Here is a 24,457-nt window from a genome sequence, read left to right on the forward strand (position 1 = left end):
ATATGGAATATCTTTGAAGATGTTGCACGGGATCCACCGTAAAGATCCATGGTTTTAAAAAGGTTTGGATCTGGTCAGGCCTAATATACCATCCACACCTGATAGCCTCAAGATTTTATTTTTCATGGTCATAAAGTCTGGTCTAGGACATTTATTAGTGTAAGATAAGAGGGAGACGGATATGTATTGGGTCCATGAAAACTCAAATCACATGTAAAAAATTAACCCTTAAACTTACTAATATATCATTTTTTGGTGGCGGTGCCAGACATTCTTGGTTGATGAGTACTTTAATTTTAAATTTCAAATTTTAAAAGGCACTTACATGTCAAAAAAAGCCTAAAAATTAATGAAGTTTTGATTATCCACTTTCTCTTCACCGCCCTTATTTTATTTTATTGTACTGTTATCTTGTATATAATTCGTCGTTTTTATTTTGTTTTTATGGTTTGTCTATATATAGGGGATTTATTGTTTCAAAATTTTGTTATGCATTATCATTTTATCGTATCTCTCTCTTTCTATCTCCTCAGTGATGTAGAGCTTTTTTTATATCTCAGAAAACAAAAACCCTGGATTAATCACCAAGGATTTTGAACGGCCCCTACCAACCCCAAACACTCTTTGATTCTTTTTAAGAATGCAAATGGATCGTAAAGAAAACACGAAGCAAACAAGACATCTTTAACGATTTGAGAACCTAGATCGGCGATCGAAAAAGCTCGAGCTCTATTACTCAGGTTGCGTTTGATTACTGCAGATCTGAGATCCGTGGTTTATACTTTTTTTTTATATTAAAGTGTGGATTTGAAATCCACGTTGTGGGTAAAAGCTGAAAACGACAGTTTGATACAAGTGTAGATTTCAGCTATCACAGCTTTGAGATTCCCTCGGATCTGAGATATGTGAGAATCAAACGCACCCTCAATTAATCATTATAAGGAAATAAATACAAATGGACAGGGCAGCCATGGAGCATTACAAGAGTGATTGTGGGATCGAGTTTCCTTTCTTGATTCAACACACAGCTATTACAGCTTATGCATCCTCCTTATTTTCCTTTGAATTTGAATTCTCAGTAGGATGTATACATATGATCATTAGTCTGATTTTGAATAAAACTAGATCCAATTGGTAATTACATTTGAATGTCATAATTTAGCCAATCTAAATCCAATATGCGATTGAGATGAAATCAATATATGGCCCAATTAGATATAAATGTAGGCTTTTATGCTAGTCAGACTCAAATCCAAGGTTGATTTTGAAAAAGTGGAGTGCCAATCTTGTTCTTGGTATGAATCCGATTAAATTGATTTTGATAAAAACAAGATCCAGCTTGATTCTAAATCATTAACATTGACCTAATAAAGTGAAACCATGGTTCTGGTTATAGTTTTATCAGCTACATCAAGTAGAAGTAGCGGAGCTACTGTGTGATTGGCGTGTGTGACTCTGCCCACGCCAGAATCTTACATTATAATTAAGCTGGACTTAGGTTCATTTAGGTCCAGCCGCATTTAGTACACACAGATTTGAGTGAGTGCCCTGCAGCAGTCACTCATTCTCCTAGACATCGACTAAGGACCCTCAGCCACCATATCTTAGCACCACATCTTCTTATTGTTCTAATTCGATGAGTACTAGTAAAATTTTAAAATTAATTTTAAAATAATTAAATGGAAAAAAAAACCTTTTCTAAAATCTAAATGCTGCTTATCAGCCCGATACGGTTCGATGTCGGCGACACTAGTTCCAGTGCGTGGACGTTTCCTAGGGCACACTTGAGAAGGGATCGCTTTCTTGAGGGCATTTGAGTCATTGAGTCTTCCAAAATACCTGGCGGCAGTGAGTCTTCGCTTCGCCGTCTGGAAAATTATTTTTATTTTTTATTTGGAAAGAGGATCAAAGCGTTAAAGCAATCGGACGGTCCAGATTCTCTCTCGGCCGCGCGTGTGGTTGCCGCCTTTATAACCGCCGACTCGCCTCCGACCTCCAACGGCCACCTTCTGACGACGTGTAATCCCTCGTCCACGTCACCGTCCTACGTGGCATAAAAGCCAATCAAGACTTGCCTAGTGACCATCGATCGCTTTTCAACCTCAAGCCTTTTCCTCATGGCATATAAATACGCGAGCGGGAGAGAGGGAGGGAAAAGAGAGAGAGAGAGAGGGGACGCGACGAGAAACACTCAACGAGCGAAAAGGAGGGAAAGAGGAGGTGAAGAAAGAAGAGAGGAGACGAACAGGGGAGTATCTGAAGGTGGGCGGACTCTCTCTCGGTCGTGAGGGTTTTCCTCTTGTGCTCTCGATCGGTTTTGCTCGGTCTTGGTTGAATTGTTTTGGTTCTTAGTGAGCGTCTGCGTGGAGATGTTTGAGCGGCGGGTTGGACGTTCGGAACGTCGCCCGTTTGAATCTCATTTCTGCCGGAAGCCTCCGGGGATTTCCGGATCGGCGTTTCTGTTGATGCCAGACTCCGGGTCGACGTTTTCCGGCTGCTTCGGGGGTCTGGATGGGGTGGCGGATGACCCCGTCGAACGATTCTTATAGTGGCGGGAATTCCTTGGGTTTTGTTTTGTTTTCTCCTCTTCGTTTCTCCTTTTCTGATTTCAGGGTTTCGTTACCTCGTTGTCTTTTTCCTCATTTCTCGTTCCCTGTTATGGCTTGATTTCTTGATTTTGTTTGTGTGCTTCTCGGCTTGGTTCGGGTTCCGTAGTTCTCGAGCGGGAGGGATTTGGATCAATCCTGCTCTTCTAGGGTTTTGTGGATTCTTGCTTGGTGATCGAATTTGCTTGTCTAAGTCCACTGTCTTCTACGGATCATGAAATGGCAGTTCCTTTGCATGCTCCTACCAGATGAGCTTTTCATTCTGCATTGCTTCGGATTCATTTTCTGTGAGGTCCTTTTTGGAATAAGGGATGGGATCGATGATCATTAATCGTTTTCTAAAACGTAGCTTCTCTTTCGAGGCTTTGCAGTTTTAGCTAAATGGTTCGACGAATTTCAGTCTTCATGTCTTGATGTAGTACAGTATGTGCATGGTACGCTTTTTTAGAAGTTAGGACCAATGCCATTGATGGATTGGGAAATTTGATTGATGAGGTGTTTCATTCTTTACCCTGATTTCTGTTACTGTCCATAGGAAGTGTAATTGTTCTTGTTAATCACTGGCAGTCGTGGTGGTGGTCTTACAGACTTTCGTTTGGTGGATTTTGTGACAGCCAGTTTATCTGAGGACCCCATGCCTCTGTTCAAGAGGAAGCCGTTTCCTTTGGCAGAGGTGCCTCCAGATTTGAAGCCTCATGAGCTCGTTTTCCAAGTTCGCTTCACGATGGAAATATTCAGGGATTATAAGTATCCTTTTGCTGCACTGGCGTACTTTTTATTGGTGTTTTTTGGAATAGAAATTCATGTATATTCATTTTCTTTTTGACCAAGATAACGCATTCGACTCTTTTTAATCGAAGCTGAACTCAAAGTGTCCCTGAAGGTTCAAAGAAAATTGTATGTGAACCTTCAGTTCTCCTTTTCGGTTCTTGTTGTGATAAAAAGATTTGGACCTTCTGTCAACATTATCCCAGCCCGGGAGCATGTTGATCTGAACATGAAAGTAAAATATGTGTTATCAGCACATTTTTTGCAAAATGTTGTGTCTCTAAAAGCTTATGTTGTTTGCTTTAACTATTAGCTGTCTGATTGATATTTTAGGAAGCAAATTTGAAGTGTTTCTAGCCACCAGCGTCAACATCATGTTGTCTTATTAGTTGCGCAAAACATATTTCAAATTGCAGTAAATTCTAAAAGAATTTCAAGCTTAAAATGTTGTAAACCTGCTTCAAGTAAATTATTAAACAGAAAAGGCATGAATAATTGCAATAAAAAAGGTTATCTTCTTAGGCTTATTCATTTCCTTTTGGTGCACATGGTCATGATAATTTGATTTATGTGATCTGAATTGTTTAGTAGGAACTTGTTGTCACATCATTTTGATCTGTAAGAATGAAGAACAGGGGCATGAAAATCAATGGGAAAACTCTCAACTTTAAAATAATTTTTGTTTTGCATGAAATGGTCAAGCATGATTTTCAACCTTAGAAAAAGTGTGATAAATCCACCTGCACCCTCCCTAAGATACCTTCTGGTGTTTGCACCAATTGTATCTGTTTTTGTCTTTTTGGTAAAGGTAATTATGCATATCCAATCTAGATAACTGCGTGGAATTTTGAATAAACAATTTAAATTACTTGATTACAATAAAACATAGTTCAAATGTACATTCTCATCAATGGACCATAATGAAAAACAAGTAAATTTCGGAATGTTGAGTAGGCAAAGTCTGGTAGTACACATGGACACATACACAAATGCACACAGAGGCAACATCTGCAAAATCTTTTTAGTCCCTCTCATTCTGTTTTATAAGCCCAGGAAATACCATTGCCATGTGTCTGAATGAATTTATTGTTATTATTATTTGTTTGATAGAAAAAGTGTAATATATGAATCCATAGCGGTCCTAGTTTCAATATCGTTTTTAGAGACAAAATTGGCAATTCTTAATTGAGAATAGTTTATATCTAGATTTTGATCCTAATGTTTTTTTCTTTGTCTCAGAATTCATTAACCAACATGTTAACTAATTGATTGCAATGAATTGGATGGGGTTTTGCAGTTTTCTTTTGTAATGTCAAAAAGGTTTTATATCGATGTATGTCTTTGGTCATGTTTGTGGGGAAAGGGGGGTGGGGATGAAAATCGGCTTTGCTAGGTCTCACTTTTGATCCTTGAGGGTGGCCAGGGTTTTTTGTTTGATCTAAACCACTGGATGTGTTCTTGATCATTCATTTGCTCATGAATATGATGTGGATTAAGTGTGCCTTCAATATTACTACATATTTTTTGCATAAATGTTTGCATTTTTAAAATCCTTAATCTTTGTCACTGAAACGAGGAATATTTTTTGTCATGGATAGAGAAGTTGAACACAAATAATAATAATGACATGCCAAGGGCATTAGGAGTTATTAGACTATGACTGCTGTCAGGGTCTTGTTTGCTTATACAGTTACTTTTAATTACAAAATATTTCATGAGTTGTACATATGATAAGTTGGCAGAGCTTGCACAGCTGACGATGTGATTATGTACTTACAGATTCTTATTCTTATATAATATATTCCTTGTCTTTAGTTATGCAAGTGCTTATTTGTCAGATGTTCAGTAATGCATGGATCAAAAATATATATGAAACCTCTCCACAGCTCAAAGTGGAGGAAAAATGTGCTTTTGCACACTGCTGTTTTAGCATTTTATTAGGAATTTCATTTTAGTTGTGCACCGAGATCGTCTTCATCACCACTTGAGCTTCATGTGATAACTGAGATGTCTTTAACTTGAATTAGAGAATACCTACGGCGGATAAATCTGTACCGGCAACGGTTCTGGACATGTAAAGTTACTGGGAAGACAAATTTGACTTACGAAGAAGCTTTGGTCTCTGAACACCGTGCCACTGAAAAGGCTCAACAATTTCCAAAGGAGCTTATAGTACCAGTGTTACAAATGATTCAATTCAGTAAGAAGCATGTTCACCTTAAAGAGGCTTTGGCATGTCTGTAAGATAATACCTGTTTGCTCTCATATGATGATTGTGCAACTCTAAGAATGCTGCTACTTGCACATTTTTCTGATAATTTGCTGCTTGAGCTCTTTCAGCATATGTGAGTTTCAATATTCAGATCTTTTTATGAAAAATTTCAGGAAAATTATCATTGTCTTGCATTATTTCTTTTGAGTCCTTGGTGATCCAAATCAAGAAGTTCAGTCAGTTATTATGCTCTCAATTTGACAATTACATGTACAAATGGAAATTTCAGAAAACAACCTAGCTCGTTCCATTGAGCTTATGGTGACCCAAATCAAAAAACTTAATCAGCTAATGAAACCTTAATGCAGGAAAACCTGCTTGTTTGGTTCATTAATTCTATGGATTCAAGGATCGATGCAAATGTGATGCTGCCCTGCTCCACTTCTGCACCCAAAGTTTGTTGTCCTTTATTTGATTATTCTTATGATGAGCGAACTTATCATCCACCATGATTACTTATCTGTATTGTGCTTGGATATGATAAGTGTATTTCGATTTAATAGCTTATTATCCTTACAATTTTGTGTGGCCATATTTGTGGATTTTGATTTGGCCTTGTGACTTTGAACCTGTGCAGTGTGCACATGAAAAACACAGATGATGATCATGTGTTTGGTGCCCTTATGGCAGTTCTGCAAAAGCTTATTTTGCGAAGAACTTGTCGCTGTCATGTCCTTATAGCATTGGGGGGTCTGGTGTCAGTGCACATGTTTCCCGAAACTATTTTGCAACTAATGGTGCTGTTCCCAAATATGATGTCATTTACCTTTTATGATGGCCGTGCTTATCATCCACACGTCTAGTTATATATTGTGCTTGGATTTGTTAACTGTATATGGAAAGCACAAGTACTCCTTACGAGTTTAGTGTCCTTATGGCAGTTGTGCAAAATGTTACTTTGTAATGAACTCGCCTGCTTCATGTCTCGATGACCTCAGGAAAGTCTGGTGTTGGTTTTCAAATTTTCTGAGGCATGTTTGTTTGCTTAAGCCAGTGTAGAAAATACATTCCTTTTGGGCCTTTGGCTTTAGGTTTACCTGCTTCAGTCTTCTTCTCTTTTTCAAGTTGGTGAACTGTGAGAATTATTGTATCTGATTTACTTTGTTTCTTCTGTGTAAATGAATTTCAGGCACCATGAGGTTAAAAGATCTTATTTATACAGTGTCTACAAGGGTACTAGAACATTTTTTAGAAGGTGAAGAGGTATATTATAGGAAGGAAGATTCTGTTGTCCCATGCAAAATCCTGAAAGTTTTTGAGAAGACCAAAGATGGTGGAGACATGAGTTATGAAGTGGGTTGGCTAGACAAACATAAGAAAGTTACTGATACCTCAACCGAGAATGCTGATAAGTTGGTGAGAAAGAAGCTCCCATTTAGCAGACAAATGCTGAAAACTTTTATTAGAGAATCAACAATGCAAAGTTCTCCATGGGTAGTCCACGAGACGTTAGCCCAAAAGTATGGGCTTCCAACAGAAATGCCTGATGAGTTGAGAGACAAAATAAATGCTCAAAAAAGGAAATGCAATAAAATTGCTGATGGGAGGAAAAGGAGTCTGGTAAATTTTGTTGAAACTTCTTTAACCTTGCAATCTATGAGTTATTTCACTTTTGAATTGGATATGCCATTTTCTGATTGCATATGATTTTCTCAGATGGAAAATGGAAACATCAACAGGAAGAAAAGAAGTAAAACAGGAAATGAGCATGCTGATGTGTTAGGGGAAGCACAAAAGGAGACATATGCAGGTACTGATGTATGTTTAAGTTGCCTAGTTAATTTCCTGGTTTATCAACATCACCATTTAAATTTTAAAGTATCCTTCTAACTGGTTTAGATGCAAGTGGAAAACTTTTTATAGTAGAAGTAAAACAAAATTTGCATTCTGTCACAGGGAAACCAACTGCCCAAAATACAAATATTGGTCGTAAGAAAAGAATCAAAGCAGACAAGGAGTATACTGAAGTGTCAGGAACAGCACAAAGGGAACCAATTTCAGGTGACACTTCATGGTTGTGGAAGTGCTTCCATTTAAAGAGTCATATTAAATCTGCTTTTACATTCAGGAGCACTTTGGCTGCTCTAATGTACTTTTTTTTCCCTTTTTCCAGAAAAGATGAAAATTGATTCTGTCAATGGAGAAACAAAGCTCCAGTTAGAAGTTGTCAAATACCCAATTGACGATCTTCTAGTCCAGCCATGTCCTGGTGATCCAGAATTTAAGGATCGCCCTGCTCCATCAACAGATTTTGCTGTATCAATGAACTGTGTAGGAAACCTTCTTATGGTGTGGGACTTTTGCTCTTCATTCAGCAGAATGTTGCGCTTGTGGCCATTCTCTCTGGAAGACTTTGAAAATGCAGTTGCTCATAAGGGAAGTAATGTGAATCTAATCATTGAAGCTCATGCTGCAATTCTTCGTTTGCTTCTTAAAGATGAGGGAGATTATTATAATGCCACACGGGGGAAAAGAAGGAAACCACAGGTGAATTTTTTTCAGTCTATTACTTTTTTCATTCTGGTATCTTAAAATTTAGATTATTAGGGATCTCTTTTACAGCAAAATTTATTATTCATTTGTCTCTTCTTTTCTGTTTTGTTCCCTTATATCAGATAACATTTATGAATTGGACCGAATATTTATGTGACTTTTTAGAAATGGAAGATGTACCGGAACTTTCCGGTCATATCTCAACCATAAAACGGGGGCATTATGGACTTCTAGATACCCATGCTAAACTGGATATCTTCCAAGTATTGGTTAGCTATGCCCTTACAACAGACTTGGTTAGAGAACAGTTAGAAGAGTACATTGAGCAAAGGCAAATACTTTCAGCAACAAACAGGGAAGCAGCTGTAGAGGAAGCAAGAAAGAGAAGAAAACAGCAGCAAGTTCTCAAGGAGGCTGCATCTGATGCGAAAGGTAGAACAAAGGGTGAAGGTTTGGATAATGATGTTGAAGGTAACGTGGGTGGTTCTGAGATTGGCACTCAAGCTGAAGATGTTTCCTCTAAGAGGAAGTTAACATCAAATGGCCATCGAGTTTTGCCTAATGGGTAATGTGTCTGAGTTCAAATTGTCATTTTAGTCTTCATCACTAATTGAGCTGAAATTTAAGTACCTGTTGATGTATAGCTACAACACTCACTATATGCTGTTTTGTCTTTTTCGTCAGTGTGGCAAAACACACTTCCAGGAGAAATGAGATGAAGCAGACAATGGATGGAAAAGTCAATGCGGTGAAACAAAAGAAATCAACTGAAATTAATGGTGGCAGTGAGGAGAAACAGTTAATTAAAAAAGGGCTGGAGGAAAAGAAACAAAGGGTACTCTCTCTCCTTCTCTCACTCTCTCTCTTCTCTCCCCCCCCCCACCCCCCTTCTTCTCTTCCATTGACGGATCTTAAATCTGGTGCAGCTAGAGAATTTTGAAAAAGAGATAGAAAAACATTTTATACGCACTAACCCACTAGGGAAGGATCGTAACTACAGCAGATACTGGTTTTTTCGAAGGGAAGGACGAGTTTTTGTTGAGAATTCTGATTTTGAGCGATGGGGCTACTACAGCACCAAAGAAGAGGTAATCCTTTTACCCTTCCATATTTTGCTTTCTGTTTTCTATTTTCTCCTTTCCTTCTTATTCTCATATACAGTACCAGCTTTGAACTGGAACAAATCTTATTCTCTTGATAGATTGATCAATTGATCAGATCCCTCAATCCAAAGGGTGAAAGAGAGAGGGCCCTTCAAAGACAACTTCAGAAACACTATGGCAGAATATGGTGAGCTCCATCATATATACTTAATGCAGACTAGGATGAAGCTTTTATATATGTCAGCATGAGTTATAAGCTTCACAATTATGACCTGATGGTGACTCCCCAGATCTCTTATTTCACTAAGGGAGTCCCTAATTTTTTGTGACCTTAATTTCTAGAGAACTAATTATAAAACTTTTTGACTTGGATTGCATGTAAGCCAATAAATCCAAGCATGAAGTCTTAGTGAGGCTTGGATATCAGGGAAGCAACGATAAATGTTGCTGAGTGAGTTGGAGCATTTGAACAAGTATGAAAAATGCAAGTTGGATTGCTTGCTTCTTTTCAAAACAAAGAGGATACTCGAATTTTCATTTCCTGGGGTTGAAGCAGCATGTCGGAAGTGCTTCTTTGCACAATTTGTGCTAAATTTAGTAAGGATGTGTTGCCCTCTAGTTCATGTTCTGGTTGCTTACCAGGTTTAGGTTTTGTATCATTAACATAGGCAGCATTGTCTTTTGGCATACTTGTCTGCTTATAGGTATTGTCAGCATTATAGCTTTGAATTTTGAAATCCGGAACGTCTGCCTATGTCAGCTGGGAATTTAATCCTGTCACGTGAGATGTGGGATCTTGACTAGTTGAAAAAATTCTTTTAATTCTATTGTTTTACTGTGTATTTTTCTGTGGTTCTGCAGTGTGGCTTTGCAGAAAAGATCAAAGGAGATTGCTCAAAGGTTTATTTTGGAAGGAGAATTGCGAAGGTCAGCCCGTGTAAAAAGCCAACCTAAGGAAAGTCTGGGACCAGCCTACCTGAAATACGTCAATAAATGGAAGGAGAGTTGATGGTGTGGTGTGACTTCATTGTCCCAGGCAACTTTCTCCATGCACCCCTTAAGATATGGTGGAGGCAGTTAAACTGTTTAGGCAAGGTCAATTAGTTGTCATATGCTTCCCCAGTTCGTCCTTTTTCTTCCCCAGCTAACATTTGTTTTATTTTTTTTCCCTATTACCATACCAAAATTTCCTAGCGATCTTTCCTATTCATTTATATTCTTGCATAGAAACCAGTACCTGATCCCAGAAGGGAACCTTTCCATATAAGGGACATCCTTAACACCCTGACAGTAAATCCTTTTATGGCCTTCATTATCCCATCACCGTTAAAGTTCCAACATATTTGGGTCCAGAGATTGGCGGTAATGCAGTGTGAGGTACAGCATTGTACTTTTCATGTATCTCGAGAGGAGCTGTTATTTTGGTATCTGATAGTATTTCACTTTACGTTATACAAAAAGCATCATTTGACATGGCAATACGTCTGGAATAGCATTATATGTTCGAGGAAGTGTTTTTAAATTGTGCATTCTAGTGTGTGTGGGCATGCTGCAGCTAATTTTATTTTGCTTGAAGAGCTGCACAAGCTATGTCACAGGGACTCTTGTGTCTAAGTGCACCACCCGGGCTGGCATGGCTGGAAGGGTGCGGCTATGGATGTGGTTCTGAACACGATCAAAGAAGGTTCAGGTGCAGTCAGCACATGCCTATTTCGGTACAAGTTTGGACTTCATTAAATTTTGACCAAACCTAGTTATGTCCATAAGTTGAAAATATATTTTCTTCCTGAGGTTCTTTTGGTATGCCTTGTTAGTTCTAAGCTTAACTTTCTATCTTATATATTGAAATTTTACTAGTATAAACAGCGGTTGCCACAAAATGACCTGGCTCGGTAGGAAATGCAAATTTATTGGGCCTTTTGCATACTCAAATAGGTTGGGTGGCCATAGTCCCGGAGCCTCCCCATGTGATGGAAGAACCTCTTCCTCTTATCTGTTGCAGGCAGAGGGTTTTGTTGTAGGACTTGTCTGTTGTTTCAAATTATTGTCTAAAAGATGTGTTTGTAGTTGTGAAATGTGAACGAGGGTTATCTAATTGTGCTAATGTTATTGATTAGTATAATTAACAATTTTATATGTACGATTATATTGACTATTTGCATTCCATTCCTTGCTCTAACTGTGCTGCTGCTATTGATCAGCATAACTCAACAATTTTATATTTACATACCATTCCTCCCACTGACTTCCGTCACTTAGTGAGTTATTTCCAAGAATCTAGCTGTTGCTCAACTTTTCTTTATAGAGGTTCAGAATTTTGAATATAACAAGGGAAAATTGGGTTTGGTGAATTTTAATTAGTTTTATATTCCATTCTTTCTTGTTGCATTTTTTAGATCAAAACTTGGGTCGGCGTATGCGTCATAAATACGTGGACCCTATTCCCCTGTGCCGTTAACCAGAAAAGGCATCAGTATAATGGAGAGTGCAGCTGAGGCTTGCTCCTAGGCTTCTGTCGTTTCTGGAGGCAAGCCTTCTTTATTCTTTTCTGATCTTTTCCCTGCTCGGGAGACCTAATTTTTTACTGTTTTTGTGAGAACCTCTGGAAAATGTATGCCAAGTCTCAAGTTCTTTTGGCAGTACAAGATTTGTGGTCTGGATATGCGTTGGACCTCTTTGAGTATGTCGTTTTAATTTCAAAAAAAAGCTGAGAACGCCAATCTGTTCAAGCCTACAATCGAGGAAAACCCTGGTTCTGGTGTTTCCTGGGTTGCAGGGGCCTTTGGCTTTAGATTTTTACACAACTGGGGAAACGACCAAGAGAGAATGAGCCACACATGTTCAGGTATAGGGGAGACATTCTGTATACGCTAAAGCTCCTCCTCCTCCTCACAAAAATTGAATGGGAACTGATGATCGAGCTTTCACTAATTTACTGATGATCGAGCTTTCACTAACTTAATATTCCAACCAGCCACGCATTAATAACAAATATAACGAATAGGATAGTCCTTTATTGTTAAAAACAGTGAATTTCTTTGCAAGTGACGCAAAGAATTAGCACTTTAAAAACAGCAGGTGTTAGCATTCATTGTTTGTTTTCAGTGACAAGGATTCATGTAGAACAAGTTTGGTTCTCCTCCCATCCTTTCGTACTGCGTAAGCAGCATATTTTTTCATATAGAACAGTCCTTTGTGAGGACAAACCTTAGCCTTAAAATTTGTAGGGCGCTAAGTTTAGAAAATTTTACGCTCAAAGTTGTGATGAATGTTCAAAAACAAGTTTGAGTTTTGATTTCTTTCATTCATTTGACCCGTTCTGAATAAGGAGTACAATGAAAGATGCCAAAGTTTAAGTGTGATTCTGTCATTCAATCAAAACATGCTTTTGTGAAAAAAGCACAGTGAATTGATTAACAAATTATAGTTTCAAAGGGATCAACTTAATGACTTGAGAGGCCTTCAAGGAAAACGAATGAAGCATGGGGCAAGGGCGTTTAATCTCTCACAAAGAGTGGCTGGGTCGATCCATCGTAGTCACGTCTCTCATTAGCTTAAGGAGGCTTCCTTATATGATGAACGATCTAACTCTTTGAAATCTGCACCTACTCTTACATTTTAATATCAATTTTATGAAAGATCCTGGCAAAAAAACAAAAAATGAGAATGAAACTTGGCATGTTTGCCATCTACCCGAATTCTACAGAATTGGCTAAAGAACCTTGTTTCTATGAATCAAACTGGGAGAGTTAATGTGATAAATGGCTGAAATGCTTTCAATAATTTGGGGACATAATTAATCATATTGCAGTTAGTATTTAATCTGGCCTAGCTATCTTTTTTGTGCTCAAAAGTAATGTTAAGAGTAGTTTGACATTAGGAATGACATGTGAATGTTCCATGAATCAACTTCAAATTTGGCATAGATTTATGTGGCTGGTAAAGTTTAGTTATTTTTCATGTCATTGTCAGAGGAAAGTGGTTTTCTATTTAACTTTTAGGAGATTGGAAGTGTTTTATCCATGGTACAACAATGTTGAATTTTGTACTAAAGGCGGTTGGATATATACTGAAGTGATTTATCCAGGCTGTCACTACTGCTTGAGTGACATTATTTTGCTTTTATAGTTTGATCACTTAGATGACTGAATTCAAGATAATGTTTGATTACATAAATGACATTATCTACCGTATTAAAATACACATGCTCGTTATATAAACTTTACGATCTCCCAAGATTTCTTTACCTTCTCTTTAAGCATCTCAAAATGCACATCTTGGTATAGCCTAACTCAATATTTGTTAAGGCCACCAAAGTTGGCCTTAAGAAAAATAATCTAGTGTATTCTTTTATTTAACCGTGGACGAGTTTCTATGTGCAAATAGGTGTGTCTTAATCTTCAGCTTAAAAAAAAAAAAAAAAAAAGTTGGAGGGCAAATTGCTACTTAGCCACTCGATGGTCATCCTATGGTCCTAAAAGTAAATATATCTTCGCGTCGACTACGGTGTAAGGTCTGCAGTCTCTTGTTTATGCATTTTGTGTTACAGTTCTGATCTTTTCTTGGCTTCTAACTTTTGAGAGGTTGTACGTCGACTCTCTCTCTCATCTGTGTGCGTCCTCTTCAACTTAAGAATGAAAAGGTGATGCTTTTTAATCAACAAACCAAATAGCCTAAGCAGAAAAGGTTTTTCATCTTTCTATCAAATGATCTTCGAGTTTATGATTACCAGTTTTTATAAAAACATGGCACAGTCTATCGAAGCGGGCATTTGGTCTAGTGGTATGATTCTCGCTTAGGGTGCGAGAGGTCCCGAGTTCAATTCTCGGAATGCCCCGAGAAAGTATAAATTTTTACTTTTTCAGTGTTCAGTTCTGAGAATTGGGTGTCATCCTTTTTAATCGTTTTTTCTGTTACTTTGGTTTAGGATAGTTAACGAATGAAAAACCATTAATTTGACACTTTTATGTAAGGTTGTTTCCTATGCGCATTCCGTGTTAATTGTAGGTTTTATTTTTTTAATTTTTGGTCAATTCAAAGTGGGCCAAAGTAGGGACGGCGTCACTTCTCTCTCCCTCCCAGTTCTTTCCCATCTTCTCTCTCCATTTCCTAAAATCTCTCCCTTCTCATGTTTCCATCATCGCTCTCTTCACTAATGCCATACTACAAGGACTTCCTATGGGTCTCACTTAACATAGGTTACTCACATTATTTCATGCATTATTTTGCATGTTACCTACTTAAATGATCATCAATTTTTTAAAAAACAAAAAACTAGCACTAGTTAACATTTTTTTTCAAGTAATCTTAAAAAGATTAATGCTAAGATGATTTTTTATGAGTTTCACGCCTAAGAGCCTGGTAGTACCTACCAACTTTTCTCTCTCTCTCTCTCTCTCTCTCTCTCTCTCTCTCTCGCTCTCTCTCTCTCTCTCTCTCTATATATATATATATATATATATATATATATATGAGCTAAAATCCTTCAGCCATCAACGTAGTGGGCAGGTGTGATTGAACACACTGATGCGGCACAATGCAATGCAATGCATCGGGCAATATGCTGAACATTTATCTGTCCAAACGTAGACAGAGAAGTCCAAAAAAAAAAAAAAAAAACAACAACAACAAGAGAATCCAAGTCCCAATGACCGTCGGAGTTCTGAGCAGTGTAATGGGGTTGGATATGGTTAGAAGGTTTTCTTATTTTGTACTGCGACAGATCCAAATCCAACCCCATTTTGCGTTTGCTGGCTCGGACACAGGCAGGAGAGGTACTCCATAAAGCATTTTGTTTGGTTCTTGAATCTGTGGCTTTGTGTACATTGAAGTGGGCATTTGGTCTAGTGGTATGATTCTCGCTTAGGGTGCGAGAGGTCCCGAGTTCAATTCTCGGAATGCCCCGCCCCTATGTTTTGATATATTTTCTGTTTTATCTTCCCTTTTCCTATTTCCCGGAAGGATGAGACCGTATCGCTTTTTTGTTCAAGTTTTCGTTCGCGAATAAGAACTGTTAAATCTCAGCAACGACGTCTATTCCTAAGGACAGGCTGTGATATTCAACCGGAATCGCAATTCAAGCAGTTGGATTCGATTAAAAAATCACATTAGATTTTCTACATTGATGTGGACATGTAATGCCTCTTCTCTACCCAATGAAGGGAGATTTTTGTAAGCCTAGAACCTATCTATTCTGAATTAACTAAAACTGACAGACTTTGATTTATGTATATAATTTCTACCATTTTTGCAATTTATAAATTCGAGTCATCATAGCTCTTTTTGTGGACTCATACGCCAAAAAAAAAAAAAAAAGAGTCCGAACTGTTTAATATGTGAACTATCTCAGCCAGTCTTGCCATTAGATGGGACTGATGAAAATATCTTGAAAAAGAAATATATACTGCACTTTTTACATCCTATGATTTTGGCATATAGATTTTTAGCTTTTCTTTTTTAGCCATTATTGTATGTATACATAAGTAGACCTAGGCATCGGGCTCGGTCCCAACGAGTACATGGTACCCAGCCAGATCAGGCCTGGGCCTGAAAAATCAGTTCGGGTTGGCTTGATGGGGCCCGATCCAACTCGTTAACTTTTAAATATTAATTTTATTTTATTAATAATATATAATTTATTTATTAAAATATATATTTTATATTCAAAAAAAATATTTTATATTTAAAAAAGTATTTTTTTTAATTGTAATTAGGTCAGGCCGGGGCTGGGCTCAGGCTAAAGTTTCTAGCATCAGGCCCAGGCCCGGGCTTAGATTTTGGACATTGGGCGGCCCTGAACCCAGTTCTTATCAGGTTGGGCCGGCCCGATGCCCATGTCTATACACAAGCATCCGTTCATTTGCTCAATCTCCTACCAAAAGCCTACCCATCCAAGGTGAAGATAGAGCTCTGAGTGTGCCAAATTGGGACACACCTATGATCCTTACTTGGCTGAACCGTTCTTTTTTGCTCGGCATGTAGGCACTTTGGATTCTGATCAGCTGATAACATTAAAGTCGGATTTCGGGGTCACAATTGAAAAAGAAAAGAAAAAAAAAAACTAAAGAGAAAATCTACCATACAACAAAAATATGATCTTAGATCACAAATAAAAGAGTTTTGTTTGGAGTATACACCCTTTTCACCAGAGGCCCCTGTTTTTGGGGGAAGGGGTAAGGAGTGATGCCCTCAAGCTTGAAGTTTCTTTTCTTACCCTCTGTCCCCAGGGTCTTGAAGTCTCTCCCCACCTGGTTGGTTGTGGTGCACCATTTATAATCTATAGGATTAGCACCCACGGGAATTGAATAGACAACATGCTCTTTATGTGTCAACGATTCGAGCTCTTTATGTGTCAAGGATTCGAGTAGCTATACTAGGCCCTTTGGGCCTTTGTGAGGAGGATAACCACAGTTTTTTTTTTTTTTGCACTTTAAATAATTCTTTTCCGTTGTGTAGTGGTTTTTCATTAATAAATGGGTAAGCTTTTACTGCAAATAATAATCACAGACATGGAAGAGATATATTCTAGAAGAAGAATAAACATTTCCACCAACTTGGCAACCATTCGATAACTCGTGACCATTGAACAACTTTTCAAGTTGTCAAAGATTTACAAAATTCAATAAGAGGCCTTTGAATGTTTCAATAGTGAGAGGAGCTCAATTCCTCAATAATGAAAACATGCATCATTTGAGGACTTATAGTGTCATCAAGAGTTGCCATAGATGTAGGAAGAAAAAATTCCTCAACTGGTAAACTAAACACCAAACATATCATGAAAAGAGCCTTTTGTGACATAATCAATTAGGAAACATGAAACCGCCGCTCGCATGACGATTATTAAACCCATTCAATCCAAATGGCATGCAATTTCGACCAAAATAATGGTCTTCAATACAAATCAATTAGAAAACTGTTCAAAGAATTTCCAAAATAACTTGTAAAAACAAGTCATTTTCCCAAGCAACTTGTTTCAATTTCACTCCAAAACAAGTTCAAATCATCTGTTCAAAATTTGATTTTCAAAACCAAAGCTTCAATGCACAAGCATATAGAATTTACATCGATAACTTGTACCTGATCCAAATAATCGTTAGTCTATAGTCCAATTACCATTGTTCAAGGCAGCACGAATGGTTGGACCTCGTACTGACGGGCGAATCCCCTTTTTTTGAAATTTTTTCTCAAAACCTAACTCAAAAATTTTGCTGTAAGTAAGTAATAATATAAAAGACACATTTAACTTGTGCTAAGAATCTTTCTTGTGCACACAAATACAAACCACAATGAAGTTATATTCACAATGCAAGGTAAAACAGGTTAAATTTACAATCATGAAAGCATATTGAAAACAATATAAACAGATGAGGGTCGTCCCCAAATTGGCCCGTTAACAAAAACTTCTAAATAATAGTATGTTTTGTTAGTTGTAACTTAGTACAATTGCACAATGCTAAAATTCATTAATGAAACATGTATAATACTTTATGCAGTCTCATGTTGTTCTGTATTGAAAGCATGCTGCACCTTATCATTTCCGACATTCGATAGCAGTGAAGTTGATTTCGATGCTTGTATCATACATAAACATACGAGTAATATTTATATGGTTTAATTCACATTAGAATGGTTGTCATTGTGACAAGGCTTATACACAGTTTGTTGCCACTGTAGAATGTGAGATTATTTAAGATTATCATAACATTGGATTCATAACCTTGTCATAATATTGAAACTAACATCATCATCAAAACATCAGAAAATCAATATGAGATGACAACAATGGCAGGAAGATAGAAGGCCAACGGCTGCTGACCGGATATTGCTGGCTATAATCCTTAATCACCCGAGGGGGTTGTGGGGCGGGGAGAGATTGTTGGCCGACGACCCCCAATCAAGAGAGATAGAGAGCTACGCGTTCCAAATAATTAGGCTAAGTTCTAAGAGAGTTGCCAATCTGATGGCTTTTAAAAGTTAAGAAAGAGCAAGGAACGTCGAGCTCTCTATCTTTCTTAATTGGGGCTCGTCTGTGAGGTTCCAAATAATTACGCCGTATTTTCCAGACACTCCAACTATTTGTTGAGATCCTTGACCATCAGCGGGCGGGCAACAATCTTAAAACTCTACGAAAATAAAGCATATCTCAGCCAAATACTGCTGCCGATTAATGACTTGCAAGTAAAGCAGCTGATGACTGCGACTCGACGCTAACTTTTCTTTTTGGGTCGCTCATGAAAATCCTTCCTCATAAAGCTAACCAAAGGGCATGTGCTTGCGGCGGTTGAGACAGGTATCCGGCGCCTGCGCACCAATCCCAGCAGCGAGCTTTCGCTCGGTGGCCTCTGTCTTGGATTTATGCACTTCCATCCACGATCTTCATCAAATTCATGCCAGATTCGTTGTATATGGCCTTCAACAGAACACCTTTGTAGCTTCCAAGTTAGTGGCTAAGTATGCCGAGCTGGGGGACCATGGACGTTCGGAAAGAATTTTTGAGCTTGTGGAAAATCCAAATCTTATATTATGGAACGCTGTCATTAAAGCATGTTCAACTTTTCAGTTATTCGATGGAGCTTTTTTGCACTACAGGAACATGGTGCTTAACTCTGTAAACCCAGATGAATTCACTTTTCATTGTGTGTTTAAAGCATGTTCGCATCTATCTGCTTTGACGTTTGGTCGCCAGTGCCATTCACATGCTTTTAGGCTTGGTCTTCATTCTGATGCTTTTGTGGGCACTTCCCTCATTGGCATGTACTGTAAGTGTGGGGAAATTGGGGATGCACGCCGAGTGTTCGATGAGATACCTGTGAGGAATTTGTTTCTGTGGAACGCATTGATCAATGGTGTCAGTCATAACGACGATGCTGTGGCCACTTTTGAGCTTCTCAAGCGGATGCAGCGTGAAGGAATTCGTCCAGATTCAGCTAGTATGGTGAGTATTTTGCTATCTTGCAGTAAGCTTGGTTGCTTAAGGGCAGGCAAGATGGTTCATCTTTTGGCAGTTTTGGACGGCCTGGAAAAGGATCTGTCTGTGGGTACTTCTCTTGTGACAATGTATGCCAAGATGAATGATTTGCAAATGGCTACCAAAGTATTTGACAGAATTCCCCAAAAGGATGTGGTTCTGTGGAATGCCATGCTTTCCGGATATAACCAGAATGGGGAACCCGAAAAGGCGCTAATGTTATTGGTCCAAATGCAAACTGACGGCGTAAGAGACGACTATGTCACAATTACTGGCGTAATTTCAGCAGCAGCAAAGTTGAAATCTCTAGAAGCAGGCAAGCAAATTCATGCACATGCAATTCGTAGTAGCGCAAGTTCTGAAGTTCTGGTTCACAATTCACTTATTGAAATGTATTTTAAATGTGGTAAACTAAACAGTGCTTGTAATATATTTTATAGGATAACAAACAGAACAGTTATTTCATGGAGTTCAATGATAGCTGCGTATGTTTTCCACGGTCAGTTCGTTCAAGCTTTGTCACTCTTTAAAGAAATGAAGCAGGACGGAGTGGGAATTGATTCTATCAGCATAATCAATGTCTTGCCTGCATGCATTCATATATCAGCTTTGCCACTTATCGAAGGCTTGCATGGATATGCAATAAAACATGGCTTCGGTTATGTTATCCCTTTAGTTACAGCGCTTCTTGTGGCCTATGGAAAATGTGGAAGTATAGAAGCCGCCCAGCAACTTTTCGACGAGTCAGCATACTTAGAGGATGACTTAATCTTGTGGAACTCCATGATCAATTTATATGCCTTGTATGGCAATTGGGATAGTTGCTTTTCCTTGCTAAAGAAAATGAATGCCATGGGACTAAAACCAGATCATTACACATTTCTGGGATTGCTAATGTCTTGTAACCATGCTGGACTCGTTGAAGAAGGATGGGGATGTTTTGAAAGCATGATGAATGTGCACAACTGTCAGCCTTCACAAGAACATTATGCTTGTATGGTCGATCTTTTGGGACGGTCAGGGCACATTGGGGCAGCCAAGAAAATTATTCAGATGATGCCATTTCAGCCTGATTCACGTGTCTGGGGTGCTTTGCTTTCAGCATGTAAAACAATCTTGGAGCCCTCGATTGCAGAATTTGCAGCTGCACAGCTTTTGAGCAGGGAACCTTTCAATGCTGGAAACTATATTTTACTTTCGAACGTGTACGCTGCAGCTGAGATGTGGGATGGTGTTCAGAGACTCCGTGGTATGATTAAGGATAAAGGTCTGAAGAAAAGAGCAGGTTATAGTTGGATTGGGATGCATGGACAGGTGTATGCATTTCATGCTGGAGATACATCTCACCCACGGTCAGAAGATATCTACTACATGTTACGGAAACTAGATTTTCATATTAAAGATAGAAGCATATGTTTGATCAACTGAGAGAGGTGGTGTCATTGAAGAAAGCTCCTTTGACGTCATAAAAAAATTATCATACTTTTTGTGGCCATCGAAAAGGGTGAAGGCTCGGTTGTGCAGTATCACGGTTATTTGCCATAGCTATGAAAGAGTGCCTGCAGAACATGTAGCACTGCGTGCATTGGGCATGTACAGATCCCAGATTCAGCGGACTTTGTAAGTTGCACTGTTTTCAAATTAGTTGGTATCTGCTTCTTCTGGCATGGTAAAGAATGTGTTGCTTGCGCTTTTCCAGGGAATAGGATTATGAGTACTTCAGAACTTGGCTTTTCCAATGACTGCTAGGTTTTTTGGATGCATTGGATTTGCTTATTGCTGCTTATACTGCTAGAGAAGAAACCTTGCTAGTTCTTTTCCAAAAGAAGGCTATGAATTCTCTGAAACTCTCTTCTGTAGTGAGGAAAGCCTGGTGCTTGCTGGAAATCCAACATAACATGGTATACAGATATCTTGGCCTTGTGAGAACTTTTGGAGCATTACAACGATGTACACAATCAAGAGTGTTCAACACGGTTCTATGGGCAGTTAATCGGCACAATTTACAGTGTCACTGCTACGATGTGCTTGTGTGATGAGAAACAGGCAAAGGATTTGGACGAATGCTTTCAAGGATACTTCCAACATTGGGTCTCTCTGTGATCGTCCAACAACGTGGAATTGTGTTGCCTTCATGCGCCAGATGATATATGCAGTTTAAGACCGAAATTAACATTAGAAAGTATTAGACCTAATGGTTTTACTTTATGGTTGATGCTGCCCTATCATTGGTGGGTACCTGGTTCAAGGAAATTTACAAAATTTGGGCCTGTCAAAGTATCGCTGGTGACATGAGGTGTTCTAGGCTGGAGCAGGTTACATGTTTGATCCCTAACATCCCTAAAGCGCCTCTGCATAGTATCATCATCTCTCCACTTGAATCAGTTTTTATTTTTGCTGACTCGGTACTTCAGTTCAAAGATGTAAATTTCCATCATTAATAATCACTAAGAAGACACTAATGTCCACTCTCTCTATAGAAGCAGGTCATACTTTCGGGCCTCAAATGCTGGCAGTGAAGAAGGTAAAACCTCTGTTTGGGTGAGTGGAAGTTCCTCAAAGAAGGGCTGAAGCTTTCCCTTCTGCCCTACCCTTGGGGCCCAGTTATCCTTCGGGATTTGGGTGGAATTTGGTACACCTGTCAACTTGAGTGTCGCATACCTTATATTGACTCTCTAAGAAAGTAGAAGCCATGAGAATCGAACTGTTATGCTATTCGTACGTGCTGCCAGCCTGCCTGATGATAGTTTATGATGTGTATGTTGTTCTAGAGTCGAAAATGATAAAAAAAAGAATGTCAAGGGAGAGTGTTCTTCATGATGATGTAAAATTGCTGTACATTTAGTATACAAAGGCAATTTCCATGCAAATTAAACATCAATTTAATTTTGAGTCATAGCTTAAGGTAGAAACGATCTAATGTTTTTATATGGTCATCTTATAAATAGCGGTGTAATGTTGGAAGCGTTATACCAAGTAAATCTCTATGTTCCAATTTAATGTACAAGTATAGATTTACAAGCAGTGATTGGCAAGTTTGCAGGGTTTGATTTTAGAAATTAGCTAGCAATTTATTTTATTAGGTGATACTGATAGTTATGAGACATTATTGTTTCACTTAAAGTCTTATATATATATATATATATATATATATATATATATAATTATTATTATTATTAGTGGCGCTTAGTTCTTTATTAGTATGTTCAATTGAACAACTACCAAAAGGAGTGACTGAGGAAGATGCACCATGACAAAATTCTGGATAGCAACTATTTGGAGATGTCACACCCCAAATTTTTAGTTCATTTTTTCTTTAAAGGAACAACATATACAAACTTTGGTGATGCATCAAATTGGACGACTCTAATCAAGTCATGTCAAACACAATACAAATTGGGCTATTCATTTTCATTATATACAAAATATAAAATATATGTACATACAAAGTAGACATCAAAACCTAGTTACATTCTGTTTTCTACATGATTACATACAACCAAAATGGAAATTTATATTGCAGATGACATGCCAGTACACGAAACGTTTCCCTAGAGGATTGGGAGATATGTTCATTGCCCTAGCTTGTTATGTCACATTGGGCTCAGGTTCCTAGTCTTCCAGATCTCAACCCATCGCCTAGCAACTTCGTTTTCTTCCCTAAAAAGTCTAGCAACTAGGAAAATTAACCATTCAACGGAGCTCTTTATATGTCCTTGAAGATCTCTCTCAATCTTTAATACATGACTAAACACTACAACAAAATGGACTAGTAGTAGAAGCTTCAAATCTGTTGCTACTGCTTAAGAGAATGGATCTGCTCTTGATGAATCCATCTTGGCCTCTTAATATGAAACGGAAAACAAGAGAAAAAACAGGGTCATCAGCAAACTAGGGTGCAAAGGTCCCACAGATGCAAGGATGGGAAGCAAGGGCATGGATCACAGGTGGCGGCCCTTGTAGCAAAAGGAGGACAGAGCTCGCCCTCTCTCTCTCTCACACACACACACACACATCTGCTCGCAAGCGCCTTTATCACCATTAGTCAAGTTCATCACATACTGTTTGCCTTCATCATCCCCATTGCTCTTTCAGACGCCTTTCGCTTGGGTCGTTGTTGATTGCTCGAACTTTAATGAAGATGAGAAATACATGATTATTTCCCTTCTCACTCAACTAAAATTTGTTTCCTTCTCGTGAAACATTTCCCTCCTCCATATGATTTCCTCCTTCCTCCTTTAACCATGGTCCCTCTCGTTTTCCTCCTCCATGTCATTTACTCTTGCCTCCTCTGACATAAGGAAGGAGAAAGACACCTAAAGTAATTTTATTGACAATATCTCCAAGAACCAAGTCGGGATGAATCCCATCAAAATTTTTTTCGGTGAGTTTCATCCCTTTTTCTATTCTTATTAGATCTACCATGGTTTGCATAGATCCAGAATTCCTAGATGTTATCTTCTAGATGTAGAGTTGTTTATTGTTTGCTTTATTAGATCCCATGTGGTTTTTTAGCATTGTTTTTGGGATTTTTGGATTTTCTTATGCATCAACATTCAAGTTTTAGTGTTTTGCCACTCTTCATGCATTAAAAAAAGATGGATTTACCAATGCATGGAAAATCTCACATTGGTGAAAGTCGAGTTTTACTGATGTCCAGAGACAAATGTCGGTGAATATGAATTGTCACCGATATCTGGAATAGACATTGGTAAAAAATTGCCTTCAGCGATGCATAGCTACATTATGTCATTGAAGTTTTCCTTTTACTAACATCCGCAACTCAGATGTTGCTAAAAAACAAGTTTTACTGACATCCTATTCCAAACATCGGTAAAAGTACTGAAAGAATACCAGTTTTATCGATGAGTGAGCGTTCTCGCGTCGATGAAAGTTTTTTCCAGTGAAACTTGCCGATATTTATCTAGAGATGGTAAAAGTAGCTAGTTTTAACATTGTGTAACATTTCCCGTGTCGATGAAACATTTTCCTAATAAAGAATTACCGACGTTTGTCCCACGCGTAGGTAAAGCTTTGGGCATTGGTCAACCTTTTCCGCATTAATCTCATCGACGTTTTTAAGTATGCTTTTACTGACAACATCACACACCGATAAAGCCTCCCCCGACTTATTACCTTCGCCTAAACCCTTCTTCTCGTTTTTTTTTTCTTCTCTTTTCTTTTCTCTTACCTCTTCTTCCCATCAACAACTTTTCCAGTCATTGTCTAGCAAGTGGAGATGTTTTTC

The 24,457-nt window shown here is 38.4% G+C and overlaps 2 protein-coding genes and 2 non-coding genes across 7 annotated transcripts; all 4 read left to right on the plus strand.

Moving 5' to 3' along the window:
- Positions 1-2,160: 2,160 nt before the first annotated feature.
- On the plus strand, positions 2,161-11,395 carry LOC116267098 (uncharacterized). Of its 4 annotated transcripts, none has more exons than XM_031648666.2 (12): positions 2,161-2,262; positions 3,174-3,353; positions 5,402-5,574; positions 6,776-7,206; positions 7,303-7,396; positions 7,543-7,647; positions 7,760-8,133; positions 8,262-8,704; positions 8,824-8,974; positions 9,066-9,227; positions 9,341-9,429; positions 10,104-11,395. In XM_031648666.2, the coding sequence occupies exons 2-12, from the start codon at positions 3,241-3,243 to the stop codon at positions 10,249-10,251; spliced, it is 2,283 nt and encodes a 760-aa protein (XP_031504526.1). In that variant the 5' UTR covers positions 2,161-2,262; positions 3,174-3,240; the 3' UTR covers positions 10,252-11,395. The 4 variants fall into 4 exon arrangements, with proteins under 4 accessions (XP_031504526.1, XP_031504524.1, XP_031504525.1 ...); XM_031648664.2 differs by having other exon boundaries at positions 3,221-3,353; XM_031648665.2 differs by having other exon boundaries at positions 3,225-3,353.
- Positions 11,396-14,007: 2,612 nt separating this feature from the next.
- On the plus strand, positions 14,008-14,079 carry TRNAP-AGG (transfer RNA proline (anticodon AGG)). Its single transcript has one exon. It is a non-coding gene; the product is annotated as a tRNA-Pro (tRNA).
- A 995-nt stretch (positions 14,080-15,074) lies between these two features.
- TRNAP-AGG (transfer RNA proline (anticodon AGG)) lies at positions 15,075-15,146 on the plus strand. The gene has a single exon. It is a non-coding gene; the product is annotated as a tRNA-Pro (tRNA).
- Positions 15,147-18,290: 3,144 nt separating this feature from the next.
- On the plus strand, positions 18,291-22,119 carry LOC116266584 (pentatricopeptide repeat-containing protein At3g12770-like). Its single transcript, XM_050081082.1, has one exon. It carries the CDS (start codon positions 18,508-18,510, stop codon positions 20,635-20,637), a length of 2,130 nt encoding a protein of 709 aa, XP_049937039.1. The 5' UTR covers positions 18,291-18,507; the 3' UTR covers positions 20,638-22,119.
- The last annotated feature ends 2,338 nt before the right edge of the window (positions 22,120-24,457 follow it).

This window comes from Nymphaea colorata, chromosome 13 (assembly GCF_008831285.2).
Source record: "Nymphaea colorata isolate Beijing-Zhang1983 chromosome 13, ASM883128v2, whole genome shotgun sequence".
In the NCBI taxonomy this organism is placed as follows: Eukaryota; Viridiplantae; Streptophyta; class Magnoliopsida; order Nymphaeales; family Nymphaeaceae; genus Nymphaea; species Nymphaea colorata.

Excerpts from the sequence above, each read along its gene's own strand:
- LOC116266584 (XM_050081082.1), top strand. The coding sequence starts at position 18,508 with ATGTGCTTGCGGCGGTTGAGACAGGTATCCGGCGCCTGCGCACCAATC.
- LOC116267098 (XM_031648666.2), top strand. The coding sequence starts at position 3,241 with ATGCCTCTGTTCAAGAGGAAGCCGTTTCCTTTGGCAGAGGTGCCTCCA. Across the intron at positions 7,397-7,542 it reads ACAAAAGGAGACATATGCAG|GGAAACCAACTGCCCAAAAT; the intron begins GTACTGATGTAT and ends ATTCTGTCACAG. Across the intron at positions 7,648-7,759 it reads ACAAAGGGAACCAATTTCAG|AAAAGATGAAAATTGATTCT; the intron begins GTGACACTTCAT and ends CCCTTTTTCCAG.